Below are 21,256 nucleotides of genomic sequence, written 5' to 3'. Positions count from 1 at the left end.
CATACCTTTTTTTCTTTAAAGGAGCACTGGCTCCTTTGTTTTGAACAACTTGGCAGTGGATAAGATATTGTTTTTCCATATTAAAGTTTCTGGGAATTGTTGAGCTTGGGAATTAACAACTTCAAAGTTAGTGGATAAGGGTCTAAGATAACCCAGACCTAGCAGGGAGGTATCCTCAGCAACCCTGCAATTGGGAACCACACTTGCAGCAGCAGCAGGAGCAGCTAGGGCCTTATCAAAAGGGGGAATTTCATATATCCCTTCGTGCATCGCTTCATACTATATTATCAAGCTACTATATTTAGTGATATTATTTTCGCTTTGTTACTGTGTCTCCAATTAGCTTGTATGCTAAAGTACTTTGACACACAAATAAAGTTATTATTATTATAATATACTGTAAAATTCCGAAACTAAGCCTCAGGGCTTATATTTTTCGAGGGCCCTTTTTGACGGGCTTATTTTTTGAGGGGCTTATATTCGAAGGGGCTTATCTACGGAGGGAAATTTGCGTTTCAAAATCGATTGGGCTAGCCTTATAAATGGAAGGAAACTACCGTGTTTGCTTTGTTTTACTTTGTAATTGAGGGCAATTTCCGAGTACAAGCCCCCCTGGTGGGGCTTATATTTGGAGGGGCTTATTTTCGGAATTTTACGGTATTATGTAGTAATGCTTGGCAAAGTCTTCATCATCATATTCAAATCTGTGAAGGAAAACGTATGTGAAGGAAGCAAGTGCCAAAAAGTGGCCTACCTTATGGAGCAGGAATCCAAACTATAGCAGAGTTTTTTTTCGTTATGTGCTGCACAGAATGCTTGATGCTTGATGTAGTTATTGTGCGACAAACTCCCCCCCCCTCCCCCCCCATCTTACTCCAGTTTCGGGGAATTCCTTTTGACAAACTGGTTACTGGGAGAAAATAGTTTCAACGGTCATTATGATTTCATTTATTATTCATTCAAAATATTTCATCGTTTCTGATTGGCTCAATCCCCTGCCTAATTCTTTATAGGTTGTTGCTGAACAACGTCGGTCAAAAGGCCCTTGGACACTTTATGAAGTTTACACGACATAGTATTCCTTATTGCGTCAGTTTCGAGCAATGTCTATATTGATTTGGGTTAGGCAATCAGGGGTTTCAATAAGCACTGACGACGGACAAAATACGTCGGCTTTTTTGCTCTGAGAAGTCGGCTACTTTTTTCTCTTAAATTGGAAGCTGGAAATAAAATATTAAATTAAAAAAAGATTCTGTCAAAACGTATATTAAAATTAAATTTGCTGGACTTAGACAGACTTTTTGCTTCACATTTAAAATATTTAAGAAAAATTTGGGACTTGATGTACATTACTTGTCCAAATTGATCGAAAATACATGATCTCTTGTACTCAATTTAGTGCCGAGAAAGCTGGAGATCGCATTTTAGGGCATTGAAATTTCGAAGTTTTCATGGGGTGCACGCCCCCAGACCCCTCTAGAAGAAGGGAAGTAATGAAACCCTCTTTTTTATACATTCTTTTCAAACCTTCTGGCTACTTCAATTTTTATTGAAACCCCTGGGCAATAATGATTAGGGTTAGGCACTGAATCAAAACGGTTAGCTTCTATTAAGGGCTAGGGTTATTGCTATATACGTTTAAATCAAATCAGTCCACACCAGGTAATCCTCAGTGGTGTAGTGGTGTAGGCGATGGACTGCAGACACTACGCTTCAGGTTCAAGTCTCACTCCCGCTTTTCTGAATCTTCTTTTTCAAAATTGAAGAGACTTCGCCTTCATGAAGACCATGAACATTTGCTGAGCAGAAATTTCAAGAGACTTAAAACTTTTGTCTAAGTGTAGTGTGGAGGCAATACAGAGGACTACGTTGTGTTAACTTCATAAAGTGTCCAATGCCCTTTCGGCAGATGTTGTTGAGTGTCAACCTTCTTCATATCCAACCAGCGTTGACCAAATTTGGAACATGCGAGCAACATATCATCAACCTGATGGTATATTTCTTTGGAAAATAGTATATTGGGCTGGAAATGAGGCTGCTTGGGCAATAGACTATCAATCAACCCTACCGTTACAAGTGACCGATGTCAAATAAGGTTGTTTACCTTTACCTTTATGTGTTTATTGAAAGTCTTTGTTTGTCAAAAACAGTTGTTTTTTTTATTTTGTGGTAGTTTTAAAAATGTGCGAAGACTAATAAAGTTGTCCTGCCTACACCATGCAAAGGTTCCATATAGTTAAGCAATACTTTTCATTTCCTTGTAACAGAAATACTGCTACACACACTATTGAGCAGGAATTGCTGTTTGTGGGCCAGGAGTCTGGAAAGCTTTTGGCTGTCAGGGACATAATTCAAAAGGTAAGCATGTTGCAATGTGTGGCGTACTGTCCTGATTTTGTGCGGCAGTATAGTAACAGGAGTATGGTGATGATATACAGGCTTGTATAAGTCATGGTGTGTAGCACCAGAGGAAAAGGGTCATTTTGCATCTCTCTCAAGGTGGATTTCCACTGTCACATAATTTTTGCGTAATAAAATAGAGGTTATGCATGAAGTGTTCCACTTCAACATAAAAGTTGAGCAAGTTTCAATTTTTACTTTTACACTCATCCTATTACGCATCGCCTTCATGTAATTTTTACACATGTACGCACAGACGCTATGAGATTGAGTATCGAGAGGGTTCACTTCATCGGAATGCAGATGCTATGTCATGAAGAGCTTGTGGTAGTATTTACGAATCGCGTGAAGATTGGAAGAAGGTTGAGCACATGGCTAGGTAGGCATGTTGCTGTTCAAACTGATGATTTACAGGTTGCAGTCTGAAGGGTTTATGACAGAGCATACAGAAATTCCTCTGGACAAACAGGGTGAAACCGAGTTCTTGTCAGCTAACACTGAGCATTCTCCACCAAGACAGCCTGACTCTAAATGCGTTACCATCCAATTGGAACTGTCTCGGACTCAAGAGGACCTTGATGGCCAACAAAGAGAGGATACCAGCCTCAAGGTCGTAGCTCGATTCAAGGACGCAAGGAAGTGGTTTGAGGCCAAAGTGGAAAGATGTTTCTCCTTATAACCACACTGTGCAGACACTTTGAGCCCAGTAGGACCAGCTGGAGTTCCGACATCAAGTATTATGTCACAGATTGGAGAGGAAAGTAGATCCAAAACCAAGTACCAGATCATCCTCTTAAACAACTTGAATGAGACGGCACTAAGAGCTCACCATAACCATAAAACTGTGAGTCACCAGGGTGTTACTAAAACACTTGGAGCTCTCACGGCTCAATACATTGTGTTACTGGCCAGGACTAACTTGATACGTTAAGAAGTGGGTCAGAGCTTGTCATGTGTGTGGAGACAAAAGGACCTGGGGTAACAAGAGACGTTCTCCATCATAGCAGTATGTGGTCAGTACCCCAATGGAATGCCTTGCCATGGACATACTTGGGCCTTTTCCTCTGCCCCCTCAGGGGAATAAATTTTTGGGGCATGGGGTGGGGATTTGATTGTCTTTGTTGGCCCTGGGGTAGGGCATTTGACCAATCTTGTTCTCCCGGGGGAGGGGACATTTGAATCTTTCTTTGCCTGACATGGGGATGGATTTGACTGCCAACTCGGACGAAAGAGACTGCGACCGAATATATGTTTCCCCACTTCCACGCTTCACGCACGCGACGTACGGTCTGGAAAGATCTGGAAATCATGGAAGCAAACGAGAACGAGCTAAAGGTGAGTGGATTCTACCGTATTGATCAATTGGACCCTTTAAGATACTGTGGTATCAAAGTAAACGGAAGTAAAGAGAAACCAAGTCGATTTTGCAAATACAATTGATCAGTGTATGGCTGACATTCACTACAATCACCACATAAAGCTTATAAACTGACCTTCTTTGTACCCTTTACTAAGAACGATATATTCGAACTTACAAAATGGGGACTTTCTCCTAAAGGTTTCAGTATTCTATGCAGTGTATTAAAACACGGATTGAATGGTTAAAACGCATAATTGCAGCTTTAACAGGAACATGTATCTTTGGTGATGCAGTAAAGTTTATAAATAAAGATTCCAGAGTTTTATTTGGAGATATTTTTATTGTGCCTTTCTTGGGTCCAGGCTTGGGATCGACATAAATGTGCAGCCCGGGGTGGGGAAATTTGGTTGCAATTGACTGGAATGATTTGCCCATGGGCAGGGAATTTGACGACAACTTTTTGAAAAATGTCAAATCCCCAACCCATGCCCTGCCCATCCCCCCCACCTCCTGCTGGCTTAACATTGATAGGTACATTATTAGAGGCCATTGATGTAATGATATCTTTTATGTGTTTACAATCAGAATTGATTAGTTTCGGGATATTCTCTTGGGATAAAGTTGCCATTGTTTTCTGTCTCAATATTGAATTTATTAGCCAGTGATTTAATATTTTCAACCATAGTTTGACCAACTGAGACAAAAAATTTATTAAATTCGTCAGCCACTAAGTTATTGTCTTTACTAAAGATACGCTGCGATTTAGACTTATTTGGTATACAGTGGCGGATTGTCTTCCAGATACTATTGGTGTTGCCTGGGTTTTCTGTATCTACTCAACAACAAAGTCTCTTTCTGCTATTCGGATCTCTCGTTTAACCTCTTGTCTAAAGAGCTTTTATGTCCCCCATGCCAAAGGATCGTTTATTTTCTTTGCTACTTTGTGCCATTTGTCTCTGGTTTTCATTAGTCCGTGGATGTTGTCAGTAACACAAGGATTTGGTTTCCCACGAATTTTAAAAGATTTTACTGGTGCATGTTATTAAATAATGTATCCAAAGCGAAGAGTTTGTCGTTTACGCTAACAAATATATCCACAATGGACCAAGGAACCAATCCTTTGTACACTGTACACTGGTTTGGTGCGTGTTTGTTTCAGTTTGAGAGTAAAATATTCCTCATCACTAATTAAGCTAAGTAAACTACAGCCTTTTACACTTTCTTCATATCTGATGCAAGCATGAGAGCTAGAATTGAGCTGGAGGATTCTGTAACCCGAGTTGGTTCGGTTATAAGTTGTGTTAAATTACATGAGGTACAGAAGTACCTAATACGTATGCTGATATGCAGCAAGTCATAAAAAAAGATCACTTGCCAAGAACAAGCAGGCTCTAAGATTACCATCCAGGGTCAAGTTATAAAGACAGTCAGCAGCACCAAATTGCTCGGAATCCATCTTGACAGCAGCCTCACCTGGAACAAACACATAGACAAGACAAGCTAGAAGATGTGCAAGAGACTCGGCACCCAAGAGAAACAGAAAATGTGCCGAGAAACTTCTCGATGGTTGATATGGTCGCTTGCCAAGGTGGCCACAGCGAACAGATTTTTAGAAGCCCCGTTTTGCAGCCACCTCAGTAATACGGTCACCTCATTTTGACGGCCGCTTTATTTTGGCCACCTTGCAAAACGGCCATACATTTTCTCTTAAAAATACCCTTGTTAATACGGTCACCGGTTAATACGGCCAAATTTTTTGGCCCATTAGTGACCTTATTAACAGCGTTCCACTGTTCTTCATCACATACCTTCACATCACTGCACTGCACTGGTTGTTTCTGTGGCATCGCAAATGGAGGCTGTCTCCTTATTGAGCATATTTTTTGACCGGATTATGCGTTTTTGTACATTTTTTGAAGCAAAATTACTTTTAGCAACAGCCGCCATTTTTTTCATAGTTTTGGCCGTGAGGCACTAGGCTGAGTGAATGGGATGTGTTTTTTTTTTTAATCACAGAAAAATTCTAAATTTTTTTCTGGCCAAAAGCGCATGCATATGTGAACAACTGTACCATAAGTGAGCGCAATGAGTTTCGATCAATATATATAGGTCGTTTGATTCTTGTAAAGTTTAGTTCACAAATTGTGGTGGTGTCTAGGTGGGGCGAGCTGGCCAACTCTCCCAGCTTGAGGACACGTGCAGATGGTGAACTACGGGGGTATAGGGGAAGTGATCCAGTCCACTCCCGGCCCTAGTGGAAACAGGGGGGTTCTCAGAGTTCTCTTTGGAGAACTCAACTCTGTCCCAAAGCATAACTGGGAGACAGCTGCCTTGTCAGCGGCCTAGATCTCTTCAGAGAACAACCTCGGTCCCTGATGCTAAAGTGGAACAACTGCCACTGAGCATCCCTCGATAAGGGTTTTGTTATTTTTTGTGACGTCTCAGGCAACATCACGTGTGACAGTCATGACAGAGATGTAATGCAATGTCACAATGTGGAAATTTGACTTGTAATTTTAATTGAGCAGGTTATGATGTTTTAGAAAAGAGCACCAAAGAAAATCCCTTTTGGTTGTTTTGCCAGATGTCACAAAATCTTTAATTATTGAAATGTCAGAATCAACAAATTCATTCTAAGCATTGTAAACAAGAAAAACCTGTGAAATAAACATCACGTCAAAATTAAAACTTTTGCATTGTAAAAAATGCTTGATCCTTTTGAGCAATTAATAATCTTTTTTTAATCAGTTTTACTTATGAAGGATTGTGAAAAGAACATCCTCTTTGTTCAAGCCGCATTTTGTGCAAAACATTTCAACTTCAGAAGGGGCAATATTGCATTTTCTTGTCACAAACGCGACATAATTGATAATTATGGAAAAAACATTTGGATTTCTCCTTTGCACAATTCAAGCAGAAGGGGGAAATATTGTTTTTCTTTTTCAAACACTGTTGCAAGTGCTGGCGGGCTGTTTAACCAGAGGCAAAAAATATATGTTAAAAATAAATGTTAAATATATATATATTTGTAGAATTTTCTTTTTTCTCTTGTACCTGCCTCGAATAGCTGTTGCTGATTGCGGGCACAAGTTTTGTAAGCTATATTTACTTTGAAATAAACTTGTTGTTGTTGTTGTTGTTGTTATTTTGCGATATGGTGTGCAACCACGGGCTGTGGTATTTCACAAGACATTTTGTTGGTGGTGGAATGCATCTGAGTTCTCAGCTAAGAGAATTCTTTCAGTTCCTTGTTTACTTCATAGTAAGGCGAAATTCTTTACCAGCTGTGCAATCCAAAGCATGAGTGCTTTGCTGGGAGACCTGACATTTAACCAAATGAACAACAAATATGACATTACGCTATACAATAGAATTCGCACCGAGTTCGAAGTAGGGCCAACGGCAGATTTCTGTTTCATACACGGACAAAATCATGGCCTTGGTTATGTTTATTTACAATGACAGAAGTTCTTGGCCATTTAAGTAGTGGACCTATCTGCCAGCCACGTTATCAAACTCTTTGAGTCAGTGTTTTGCAGTTGAGGGCAGGGCCTGGAAAGGACAAAAGAAACATTCTTGGATTCATCAGAAACGAGCAGGGCACCGATAGGCAGTTCAATTGGTTTGTGCTTGACAAGGCTCACCCAGGCATGACTGTCACATTTGAATCAGTCAATCAAGGCCTTCGTGTACTGTATTCTCAGGGCCCAAGATAATGTGCGAAGCAACATTCTCAGTGATGCAGGCAGGGCAAAAGAAGTGCAGAGCGAGTTTATTGTGTTGTTGGAGGATGCCATCAAGCAGCCAGACTTCGCCAAAAGTGTGCAGCATTACTAGCAGGCTGTAGACAAAGCAAAGGTGTGTCTTGATTTAGCAGCTGTGCCTAGAGCATAGCTGGTTCCCTCTCGAATGGTGATTAACACAGAGAGAACAGTTGCCTACAACAACCTCCTCAATTAGGCAACGCCAAACATGAAGCTTGGGCTGAACAATGACATACTTTTTCAGGTACTCTCACCCTTTCTTCCAGTTGTTCATTTTCATTGTTTACAGTTTCCCATTTGCCCTTCAGAGTCATAATCAGGGTAAAGGTCTTCCAGCCTGGACTGTGTCCTGATTATTTTTTGATCTTCAGCCGTAATAACCCTTCCTCGGGGAATGCCTTTGATCAAATATGTTTCTTGAATGTGCCCTCTTTCTGGCAGCTTATTCATCATTGTTGTTCACTTGGGATAGGGCCAGGCGTTGAGGAAGAACCAGCCTGAAACAGTTGAGTAGTGTGTCCATCATCATCATCGGGATGTTCCTCGATAGGAATAAGAAGATCTCTATCGTCCATGTTTTATATTGCATTGGTTGGAGGTTTTCTTGCAAACGACGCATCGCAAAAAAAAGCTCCATGTGATGAAGGCTGATTTCACTGTAAATGGGATAACTTTCATCCCCAGTTTTGCAAACCCAGACGAGACACAACATTTCAATGCCAAAGCTGAACGAAAATGAAGTCATTGTGCTGGGTTAACTATTACTGCAAACAATTTTTTCGCGTCCAAAACGTCTTGAGAGCGCTGGTGGACAAGTTCACAGTGAAATTCACCAGCACCACTCTTCAAGACACAGTTGGTTATGACATTTACAAAATTTACGAGGATCTTTTCCTTCCACTCCATGAGCGCCATAACAACTTGCTGATGGAGGGGATTCAAACCGAAAAACTTTGTAAGATTCGCTTAAAAGCTGCTGACGAGGAGACTATGGGCATGGATGCTAAAAGGCTCTGGATGCCATTTTTGGCAACATGTACTGTATCCAGCTGGACCACCAAATTTCTGGACGATCACAGGGTTTTCTATCAAGAAGCCCTTTCAATATTTTTATGTTTGAACTGCTGCTCACGCTGGCTTTGCAGGTTGTAAACAGCTCGGATGCTTCAAAGCTGGTCTACAAGCTGACAAACATTCAGATGGAGTATGAGGCCATCCACAGCAAGAAGCTGTCCAACACTGCGACCAGAACGTACACCAGCATCAAGTAGTTCACCTTTGACTACATCATACGAGAAGTGGTGGTGACCTTTGAAAAGAACAAGGAGAGCAGGCTCAACATCAGGGTGAACCCTCAGTGCCGGTCACTCAAGGGCATTCTTTTGTTGTTGTTTTTTTCCATCCTGACATCACCATAGTTAGCGTCACAATGAATAGTTCTCTCAAGTGCATTCGTGGAAAATGTGGCGGGAGATCAGGCAGTTCTTTCAGCCCAAAGAAGTTGCAAGCAGAGTGGACCTCCTAAAATTCTCTGGTTTGGGGTGCTTATCGATCTTTGTTCCATGGCGGACACCTCAATGCAAGGCAGTGGTGTTCATCTTGAAACCACCAAAGACTGTGTGCACCTTGAAATCGTCAGAAAGACCTCTGGCTCGGGAAAAAAGAACTGCCACGTCTTCCCAATCAGCGATGCGCAATTGAACATCGTCGGAAGGCAGTTCGATTCTGTGATGTATATTTAAATATAAATGGACCCAAACAACAACATTCCGTTTGTATCACCCTGAATTGTAATAAACAGGATTTCTGATATCAACCAGATTTGTAATAAAAATCAACATGATATGTAATACCAACAGGATTTGAAATCAACCTAATATGTAGTAAAATAACTAACCGGATTTGTAACTAACTTTCAACCAGATTTGTAATAACATACTTAACTGGATTTGTAATAACGCTGCGAAAGGTGAGTGATACTTTGATGTGCATTTCCAATAAAAAATGAATACCCTTACCTACCTTTAAGGATGGGTTCGGAAATTTCCAGAAGGGAGTCAGGGTGGTCAAGGGGTCAGGTTGGGTTTTTTCTTTTCTAATCTTTTGTTTTTTTAATTTCAATTTCTTTCTCTTTTTAGAGTGGTTCTTCGTTCTTACTTTAATTTGTTTTTTGTCCCAGGACTTTTCCGCTCTTTCATGCTAAATGCTATGTAGCCTCATTAAACAAGAATTTGATGCATCACTTAGCCTAGTGGTCTGGCCCCAGTTGTTTTAAAGGTGGAGAGCGTTATCAAGTGTCAAAATCACTATCCAGGGGATAATGAAAGTGGTTTCTTTAATACTTATCCACTTGCAACTAGGAATTTATGTACTAGATAAGAACTCTGTTCCCGGATTGTTTTTTATATTGTTTGGACCGGCTGAGGAAGTGTTTGTGTTGACTGAGTCGTTATCTTGAAGGGCTTTCCAGAGCTTTTCACTTTTCATTGAATCCAAGTTTTGTTAGTTAGAGCCACATATTTTATATCATGTCTTTCGTTACATGTAGAACCATGCAAGTGATATTAAGGAAATCGTAACGTCTACTTTTAAACCTTACAGCTAAGGCAGGAACTGTAAACTAAGCGCGGCTGCCACTGCAGTGGCTGGAAAATGAAGTGATCCCATTGGTCGTACGACCAGAAACCATGAATTATATTTTTTCACAGTGAAAAAAAAAGTCGTTCAACCAATAAGAATGTTTCTTGTTATCAAAAGATGATTTTTACATCACTGCTTTTGAGTGTGTAAATCTAATACTTTTATAATAAACATCGTTATGTGGCGAGTGCCTTCTTTTTTGGGCTTTTTGGGTTTGGGTCATACAGTGAAACCTCTATTAAGCAGACACCTTCGTGACCTTCCCAAGTGTCCGCTTAATAGAGGTAAAAATTGCACAATGTTTGTTGACGATCAACATTCAAGGGTTACTCTGTACTTTGATAAAGTTGCATGTTGTTAAAGAAGCTATCCAGAGTTCAAATTCATTACCTTTCATTACTAACTTTAATTTGTTTGTAAATGCAAAAACATTAACTGACTTCAGTACGTATTTCAAGGACGTAATCTAATACTGCTATTGTCAATTCAGTCCGATGTCCGCTTAATAGAGGTTTTTAACAATAGAAATTAGCCAAATACAACTTATTTTAATGTCCTTGTCTGCTTAATAGAGGTGTCTGCTGAGTAGGGATTCGTTATAGGGGAAATATCAAACGTTCGTTTCAGGACCGGGCTTAGTGTCCGCATAATTGGGGGTCCACTTCATAGAGGTTTCGCTGTATGTGTAGGCAGATATGTAGAATATATTAACCCCACACCCTCTCCCCTAAACTCTTCTTAAATTGGCCTTCTTGATCCCTAACTTTTTGGAATATCCCAACCCTGCCATAAGTGGTAGAATAGTGAGTATCTTTGAGAAATGCAGCTGAAGACAGTATAAAAATAAGTGACTGACCTTTCGCAATGTTATTACAAATCCTGTTGATGGATTACAAATCCGTTAAGTATATTATACTTATTGATACTTATACTACTACATCAGAAATTTCTGCAATTTGATTGGCTTAGAGCAGTGGTATTTCAGCTTAATTTGAAATACCTACATGTGAAAATTACAAACCTTTTGTGGGTATTAGTATAAACAAATAATAGCATGATTTGTACGTGATATGTGGCATAAATACCACTTGTGATATTTCAAAATTGTCTCAAAATTTCACTCGCCTAACGGCTCGTGAAATTACGAATTACAATTTCGAAATATCACTCGTGGTATTTATGCCAAATATCACTACAAATCATGCTATTACCTATACTAATCTGGTTGAAAGTTAGTTACAAATCCGGTTAGTTATTTGATTACATATTAGGTTGATTTTTGTTACAAATCCTGTTGTTATTACATATCACGTTGATTTTCAATACAAATCCGGTTGATATTACAAATCCTGTTCTTTATTACAAATCAAGATAGTACACCGTTCAACGCCCTGATCATGGGGCCCACAAATTCAGGTAAAGCCAGCTGACCAGCTGGGGGGCCCCTTTTCAGGGCAAGTTTGGCTACATGGTTTTGATATGCCCAACTTTTGTCCACAACAAAACCTAGGAGGGCTTTGCGGATCACTGTTCGCGAATTTTTGTCATTGACTGCGTGCAAGAAGAGGTGAAACTCTGGCTTGCAAGAAGAGCACGAAACCCTCAGATTTTTTCAGAACAAACACCATTATTGTTTTGGACGATTGTGCTGCCTTAAAAGAATTGAAAAGCAGCACAGGTCAGCTGGTTTCTCTGGGGTTTTCAGCCCGCCATGTAGGCATCACCAGCATTTCAAAACCATTCTGTGAAAACATGGCCGCCATTGCTCTGTTTAACTCTCTATCTGACAAAACCACAAAGCCATCCAAGATTATGCCAGCGAACTTACTTCCGAAAAGAACAAGAATCTGATGGCTAAACTGAAAAAACAAAATTTTCTTATCTGGTCTTTGCCTTGCGCTATCCCTACAGAATCAAAATTATTACTTAATATATTCGGCATGTCTGAATAGGATGCAGTCAACAAAGTCGTGCAAATGCTGGAGGCCACTCCAGACAGCTCGAAACCCTCAGATTTTCCTGTTTTGCTCCCCATCAACATTCCAGGACAACGTGCAGAGCAAAAAGAGCCCTCCACCACGGGAAACAGAGGGAATGTCTATTTGATTCTTAGCATAGGAGGCCTGTCCCTTTCCGCTCTGGGCGTTTGTTATCAGCGAGAGGCAATCATGGCCTTTCTCCAGCGAACCTGACACTTAAGCCTGAGCCTCGCCCCAATCTTCGCCACGTAGATTGAAATTTCAACATAATATATACAGCCATGTCCGACAACAGGCTTGATAAAATTGTTATCAATACCACAGCGCTTTATGGCTTATGAAGAGTTCACAGGGACATAATGTACCCACTCAATACAGTACTCGTTGGTTACGCTTTTGACCTCGTCAAAGATATTTTTATAACACCTCGCTTTGACGATGATGAGTCTGACTTTGATGATTTTGATCCAACTGAACCTGGCGTTGAACCTGGTTATAAGCCACCGCCCTCTTATCAGTTATGCGGAATAATTTGTTACATAATATACACAACCAAGTCTGACAACAAGCTTATTAAAACTTCTCGATGCGGCAATGCTTACCAGCCTGGCCACTGGCATCAAAAACGTCCATATTTTGAGGGTATTATGTATATGGCAAGTGTTGCAATCACGACGTGTGGTGCTGTTCTCAATGCTGTGGCTTTCATTGGCAGCAATTATCTTGCCTGTTTTCTTTCTGGTGATGGCTCACGGCCTCCATCAAAAAAAAAAAGGCACAAAGGTCTCGAGGTTTGCCAAGCCGCTTATGCCAAATATGAAAAAGAACCAACAAAGCTGCTTGACTGAATTGAAACGCAGTACAAAAACAAACTGGCCCAAAAAAATTTCACATACTACACCAACTACGCTTACAAACTCCACAACCGGATGCGCCAGTATGAGCTGCTCACGGTGCCCAGCAAACCAAAGTTCTCTGTCTTCTACCAGCCCAGCGCTCTACAAAATCAAGGCAAGTTAACTTTTGTTGGCACTGGCGCCTTTGCACTTAGATACGATGCCTTGCCATTCTGTCAGCAAATTTCTACACGGAAAACCAGAAAGTTTGCAGCCTTTCAGCTCATCAATGACTTTTGTCATTTTTACTCTTGTTTCCACCACTTCTTTGAAAAATTTTTTCTTGCATTTCCAGCAGCGCCATGTCTCAGAGGCTGTCCATTTCTATTTTTTCTCATCTTCAATATAACATGGGCGTCAAGCTTTCGAAAGCCTCAGCGCCATCAAAAAGCTCGCTGCCGTGGTAAAAGTCTCCAAAGATGATGCAAAAAAATGGCTGATATGGCACGCCCTTTGGGAAATATATCTTCCCACTCCAAACACATTCCTCGCCCTAAATTTAATATGTCCACACCAAACGGAGTTCACCAGGCAGACCTTCTTTTTCTTCCTCACAACTCTCAAGGGCATGGTCAGGGCCAGAAAAAAAGTATATACGCTTTGACAGTGGTAGAGGCTGAACCCTAGACCTCGAGAGACTCGCTGAAGTTGGAAGTGCTTTTCAAAAAATTTACAGATGGTACAAATGGCCACAGCTGCTTCAGGTTGACCCTGGCCGAGATTTCATGGGCGCGGTCACCAAAGAAATGGAAAAACACAAACAAACATTCGACGTGGGCGCAAAAGATTCACTAAGACCAGGTGATCATTGAAAGATTCAACTGTACCATTGCTAAGTGCCTGTTTGGATGCCTTGCCCAAGGGGCAGCGGTCCACCTCTTTGGGTAACTAGATTACACAACGTTGTTTCTGCGCTGAATAACGAAGTGACTCAGTTGACTGGAAAGAAACCTGCTAAAGCCATCAAAGAAAAGACTGTTTCTGCAAAGCCTGTGACTCGCTATTTGTGCCTTGTCAGAAAAAAAAGAAAAAAATTCCCCTCCAGGTGAGCTGGAAGGTGGGTGGCAGTGGGCCACTGATGCCATTTCGTCTTTGAAAGTCTATGTGCATTTGATCATATGTACATGTAATTTGCACAATATAAGTAATAAATGTATTATTATTTATCATTATTTCCTGCCTTCCCTTGTGAAGCCCAACGAGCTAATTGTGTATTGTCTGCAAGACGGCCCGAAACGGGGGTTTGTGCATGAAGGGGTGCTTGCCATTCCACCGAAAACTACTCTTCCTCCTGTAAGTGATACTCAGTAGGCTCTGTGTGGATCCCATCCGGTAGCATCCACTTTTTGTCGTTATATGCACTCAGCCCCAGCTTATTTTGGGTATATGTTCATATCATGCCTTTCACCATTCTGAATCCCCGGTTTGTGGCTTCGTCCCCCACTCAGTTAAATGCTGCCTCATATCAGTCCCATGTGAGCTTGTTCTGCCACTTGGACATGCCCTCTCTGTCCGTTCTTCTCACTCTTCCTCTTCTGGGGTAAACTGACCACATAACCCAAATATGTCCCTATCTGACACATTGTAAACAATGATCTCTCAGTTGAAATACCTCCCAGTTAACGGGATATACTGCAATTCCACCTTTCCATTTGGAAATTCATGTACTGCAAAAACATTCTTGTGCCAGTCATCTTGTTTTTTTTCAGATTATTCCTTTTATGCCCTTGTTTATGCACTGCTAATCAACGAAGCCCACAGAGATTGCCGTTGAAAGTATCCAATCCATACAAACCATTCTTGGTCTGCAGCCATTCTGGCAAATGCCCCTTCCCAACATCCAGTGTTTGGTTGTCAAAATTACCTTGACTTAGACCGCCATATACCCGGTAGCTAGCGAAGACATTTTTTGTGTTGGGCCCAGTGGATGTTTAATTTTCTAGCCTTGCTGTTTGTTTCTTGTCTGAATCCAGCCTCTTGCATCTCCAAGATTGATAAACGACCGACTTTTCTTTTCTTCTTCCAGCCCTGGAATCTTTTTGGTGGTTTCGACATGTCTAAGCCTGTTGTAATACAAATATTTAATTTTGAACCATCCCTTTCATTCTATTCATTATTTATGCTTCAGGTTCCTTTACATATTAAGTCAGTTATTCAGTGATGTTGGCAGAGCTCTGTTTGCTGTGACACAAAATAATCACAAACCCATTAAAGGATGAATTTGGCCAAGGGATTGGCCGTTTATTTAATCAAATCATATGAAGCTGGGAAAAACCAAGCACACAAGAACATTATCCCAGCAAGGGTGTGGGCACACCTGCCATCCCCAAGGGTAAAATAGAGCTAACGGGAGGGAAGGGAGGGAGAAATGTTTCTGACTGTCTTGTTTCACGATGAAGGAGGTCTTGTACCTTATTTACTTAAAGCAGATAAAGCTGGGAAACTGATTACACAGGAACATTATCAGGTGAGGGCACACCCGCCAAAGCCAAGAGCAAGGAACGAGCAAAAGGGCCACCCCACACTAGGCCAAAGGAATATGACCACCAACAGAAGCTACCGGTACCTTCAAATGAAAACTGGTCAAATTCTCGCGTTCTTTGCCCTTGTGCTTTTTGGAGGTCTAAAGGCAGTGGCAGCACTTCTGGGATTTCGCCCCTGAACATTTGTTCTTGTGCTGATGTGAATGAGTGGGTTTCCGTCATTGTAAATATTTGTGCATACATTTTGCCAAGCTCCAATTGGCTGCTCAAAATGTGTGCGCCCTAGTCAATGCAAAAATTCTGTTCGCTGTGGCCGCCTCGACAAGCCATCAGTATACCATGAAGGCATTTCTGTTTCTGTGGGCACAGACTGGCTGTTTCCATTGGCAGCCAGGGGGAAGCAATTGGACTTTTTTGTAAGCAGTTTTGACAGTAGTAGTAGTAGTATATGCTGGGTCAAAATGAACTCTTTCAGTGAGCGTTATTGCTGTATTTTAGTTTTTTTTGACTTCATACAAATAGTGTGAGGATGAGCTCAAAAAAGCTAAGATTAGAATCAATTCCGAACTTCCAGTTGGCAAATAAATCATCCCGGATCAGTCCACACGAAGTTTTACAGTCGTGATTAATTAATACAGTCTATCATTTATTAGGGAAGAATGAATGATAAGGGAGGGTAGGAGGGGCTTATTAACTTTCTTCCCCAAAAAGGGGGCCTTATTAGGGGGGGGGGGCTTAATAGAGGATTTACGGTATAGAGGATATTACTTGGCCGCGTGGAGATAAGAAATTATCTCTTCAAGTGTTAAAATCACTCAACATGGGAAGAGAAATATCGTATCTCCAAGACGCCGTTTTAGTTATTAAATAAACACCAATGAACTGCCAAAACATTTTACTTTAACATTTTTTGCTGCCAAAGGTGCGATTTATCATGTGGCCATAGCAACTGTGATATTTTCACATGTCAAGATATCATGTTTTAATGAAAGGTTCACCTGGAATTTCACCGGTGTTTGTATAATAGTTAGCAACATTTTGGTTCTTGGACGAAAAAAAAAAGAAAGGAAACGCGGCATTCAACTCAGGTTCAAGGGCTGATCAATGTACAGTGCTAAAACCAGTATTTAGTGCATCGGCGAAAAACAGCTAGGTAAATTGTGGATTTGTCTCACTGTAACATGAATTCAAAGGTAGATTCCCATAAGAAAGTAAGGGGCAGTAAAAAGCCGATCTGAAGAAAAGAAACAGAAATATAGGCGACATGGGTTGCCGACCGTTTCGGTCAATGCGCTACAAATTTATAAACCTTTTCTTCACGAGGAACAATGAAAGTTTACAAAACTCGACCAACTGACTGAATGACTGACTGACCGACCAACTTACAGTCCTCATTATAACTCTTGTGAATAAATTCACCAGTGGGAAACTCAGGTCAAGTACATGCGATTCACTTTATGACATGATGATTGATAAATGAATTGTGGTAAACTTTTATCTATTTACGCAGGGTTTCAAGCCTCCTATGTTGATATTCGTGCAATCCAGGGAAAGAGCTAAAGAGCTATTTCATGAACTAATTTATGATGGCATCAATGTGGACGTTATTCATTCCGACAGAACGCAAGCACAGGTCAGGTTTTTGTAGAACTTAACAGACTTGACAAGGGTGCAGTGTACCATCTAGGTCAACAAAGAAAAGAGGGGAGGGTTAATTTTTTCGCCAATGACAAATTTTTGTAATTGTTGTTCCGGGTAGACGGGCTCTGAATGTCCAGTTGATGTTATGCATTACTTGACTGCGTGTCTCATAGATCTTGAATCAAACAGTCCAGTGACATTTGGCTGAAAATGATAATAGGTTGAGTCTTTTTGAAATAGCTTTTTTGTTATTCATTTGTAGAGGGACAATGTTGTAAAGAGCTTCAGGACTGGCAAGGTACATCCACATACATGATACCTAAACCTAAAGAGCTTTTAATGTAAGCGCACTAAATATGCTATTGGTTGACTATGTATAGACTATGCATAGAGGCCCCTTGCTCACTTTTTCGACGTTTCTATGCTCACACTATGCTCCTTTTGGGAGAGATCATGAAGTAATACATTAAAAACCCTAGTGATTTAAGAACCTACGGGCCAAAATTTGGCATTTAAATGCCCAAAAATATAAGAACCCGTTCAGCCTGGCAAAGAAAAATAGGTTCTTATGCAAAAAAAAAATCACTCCAATTTTGATGGTCAAAATTCTCGATTTGAATTGTGAGAAAGTTTTGACAAAAGGTTATTGTGTATATGTTTTCTTTGATTTACATTTGTTTGGATTTTCACTAGAAGTATGTTTTACACAAAGCTACCGTGCAATATAGACGATTCATTTTAAAAATATAGAAATGTATTGATTTTCTTCTTGGACCTTGTTTGTTTGCCATTGTATATTAGTAGTACAATATTTCTGCCAATGGCTACACTTTAACAACCTCTGAAAATTAAGAACCTTTTACGAACCATATCAGCCTGAACTGTGAAAATTACCCTAAAATATAAGAACCTGTTCTGTCTGACCTCAAAAATTCTAGGTTCTTATATAAGTGATTGTAAAAGTCAGGTATATTTTGACCAAATATGCCGGCCTTTATCTGGGCGTAAATTTGAATCGGTATAAACGCATGCTTGAGGTGTTTTTACTGATAATGGCAATTGCATTTGATAAGTTGTATTTTGAGTTTCCTGAAGCTAGTTAAAAGATATAGTAGTCGCACTTGGGTTAAAAACCAGTGTTTGCCATGGTGTTTTTCAGTATGACCGACTTTTTTGAACTTCTGGTGTAAGTGTTGGATGCTCAGGTAAGTGGCAATCTAGAAAGGATATTTGCCACGGTGTATACCACACCCCAAAGCATGGTAGAGAACTGTTTACATCAATATTAATTGCTTTTGAGCCAATCAGAAAAAGGACCAGAAACCGCTGCTTTTACTACCCAGATTACATTTCAGGTCATTTCCAAACTCGTAGCCACATAAAGGAAAACGCTAAATCTGTATCGTAAAATTGGTGAGTTTTCTACAAAATATTTATTTGCCTATAGGACCAACAGGCAAGGAAGAAGACCTGTGGTTATTTAACATCTCTGTAAATGTTGATAGGCCTAAATTGGTCATCTCCAGTGAACTATTCTTTGCATTTCCCTAATCGTGAAGGCAGAAATAAGGAGCTATCTCCCCTGAATCAACAATCGACGTAATTGTAAGGCATGTTTTACGATCAAGGCATGGGGAGTAAATAGCGTTCACTTCATAAACAAGAAATAAAAATTAAATTTAAATCGCAACTAAACTTGCGATGAGAACGCGTTGATCCTGCATGATGTTTTCTTGTAAATAAAACTTGAAATCTCACGTTCATCACCCATCTGCCATCAAGACAAAAAATCAACTCTTATGCAAAGGAGATGCAACCCTTAAACAGTAGATTTAGTGTTAACCGTGAAACGTAAACAGATATGTTTACACCGCTGTTACTCTAGAGGTAAACCCTAGTGCGACCGCAGCTGAAACAAAGTCTTCGGACCATACCAACATTTGTGGGTTGCCTTATAAACAATCGCCTTTATGTTAGATTCACACAATGGTTTTTCACACCATCGCTGGTTTTGTGAAGAAGTGAGGCATGATGAAGTTTTCACAAAATGGAAATTACAATAGCCATAAAGCTGCAATGGAATCCTGCGAGGTCAAGACTTTCCATTGTAGATCCTGCCGATAGGAAATCAGCCTAAACATAAAGCAAATTGGACAAGCATTATAAAAACCTACTGGAAATTCATTGAAGAGTAGCTATATGGTGCTGCTCTGCGAGTAAGGTTCTTGATCTTCCCAAGTAAACTATAAATGAGCTCTTACATTAATAATAATTACAGTAAAAACCCACATATGAGACCCTAGAATTGTCAAAGTCATGCAGAACAGGTTCTTATATTTTAGGGTAGTTTTTCAAAAATCAGGCTGATTAGGTTCTTAAAAGGTTCTTACTTTTCAGAGGTCATAGTTTAACCATTGAAAGAATATTGTATTAGTAATACATAATGGCAAATAATCAAGGTCCAAGAAGAAAATCAGTACATTCCTAAATTTTTTAATTAAGGTATTAAGATTTTGAATCGTCTATATTGCACGGTAGCTTTACGGAAAACATACTTCTAGTGAAAGTCCAAACAAAATGTAAATCAAAGAAAACATATGCACAATAACCTTTTGTCAAATGTTTCTCACGCAATTAAAATCGAGAATTTTGACCATCAAAATTGGAGTGATTTTTTTGTATAAGAACCTATTTTTCTTGCCAGACTGAACAGGTTCTTATATTTTAAATGCCAAATTTCAGCCTGTGGGTTCTTAAATCACTGGGTTATCTATCACCCTGATTTGCAATGAACAACAGGATTTGTAATAAAAATCAACATGATATGTAATAACAACAGGATTTGTAATAAAAAAATCGACCTAAGAATAATAAAATAACTAACCGGATTTGTAATAACATGCTTAACCGGATTTTTAGACCTATTGACGTGACTTGTAATAACGCTGCAAAAGGTGAGTAATACTTTGATGTGCATTTCCAATCAAAAATGAATACCCTTACCTACCTCTAAGGATGGGTTCGGAAATTTCCAAAGGGAGTGGGGCGAGGTGAGTAAGGGGCTGTCCCAAAATATGCCCTTTCGAAAACCAGTTCAGATAACACTATCGCAGGACAAAATAATGAGAAAACTACACAGTTATGAAGAAAAAGACCTTCTACTACAATATCATTCGATAAACATCGAAAAAGTGCTGAAGCAAATGAAAAATAAATATTCAAATATTGCATATCAAATTAGATGGAACGGTGGACCTGATTTTAAAATAATTATTTCTACAAAATCCTACGCTGTTGAAAGCAATCACAGTGATAAATCACACATTATGAGGATATACATTGCGTTTCTGGAAAAACATTTTTCAGCCAAAGTATATTGACCTTGCGTGAAGCCTTCAAAGTTGCAGTGTTTGCCAATACGGCCATGGATAACGTGATAAATGTTACTTTAAACCTTGTAAGGTGCTCAAATACCATCCGAAATGGAAGGATATGGAATTAATAGAGAAAGGAAGATGAAAAATTTGTAGAAAAAGAAAATAATTTACATTTACCATCTGCTGAGGTGAGTTGAATGTTGGAAATGTTATCGCATGAGAGCACTCATACAGTTAAAACCTGCATTAAGCGGACACCCTCGGGGAATGCTGTAGTGTCCGCTTAATACAGGGTGTCCGCCTAATACAGGTTTCGATAGATAACGTCATATGAGGTGTCAAATGCCATTTAAATGAACAGTGGAAATGTTAAGAATACTCCCAGAGACTTTGTTGATATACGTTTGCATTAATAATATTTCTTTATCAAAGTGGACCAATTGATCATAAACATAGATTGCAACTCAAATTTGAAGAAATCAGATGAGTGAAACAAGCTCTATACAAACAAAACGAAATAGAAAACAATCCTGTACTTTGAAACCAATCAAATAAGTTCGTCAAGTCACGTTTTTTAATGTAAAAATCGGAAAAGTTGTGGGTGGAAATTCGAGGCAATTTTTTGCATTGGCCGCGTCTGGCATGTTGGGTGGTGGAATTTGATTACACAAGTGTCCGTTTGATACAGGTTGGTAACAATAGAAATGACTATTCCA

General features: G+C 39.9%; 1 protein-coding gene across 1 annotated transcript in view; it reads left to right on the top strand.

The window, feature by feature from the left end:
- LOC140927969 (probable ATP-dependent RNA helicase DDX52) overlaps window positions 1-21,256 on the top strand; it is a 138,576-nt gene that overhangs the window by 54,605 nt on the left and 62,715 nt on the right. Inside the window, exons 12-14 of the mRNA XM_073377672.1 lie at window positions 2,268-2,358; window positions 17,033-17,155; window positions 17,426-17,461. Of these exons, the coding sequence (XP_073233773.1) occupies window positions 2,268-2,358; window positions 17,033-17,155; window positions 17,426-17,461 (250 nt within the window). The remainder of the gene's footprint in view (window positions 1-2,267; window positions 2,359-17,032; window positions 17,156-17,425; window positions 17,462-21,256) is intronic.

The sequence above is a fragment of the Porites lutea genome, chromosome 2 (assembly GCF_958299795.1).
Source record: "Porites lutea chromosome 2, jaPorLute2.1, whole genome shotgun sequence".
Lineage (NCBI taxonomy): Eukaryota > Metazoa > Cnidaria > Anthozoa > Scleractinia > Poritidae > Porites > Porites lutea.
The sequence above is the reverse complement of the archived record's forward strand: the minus strand, read 5'-3'. Positions and strand labels throughout refer to the sequence as shown.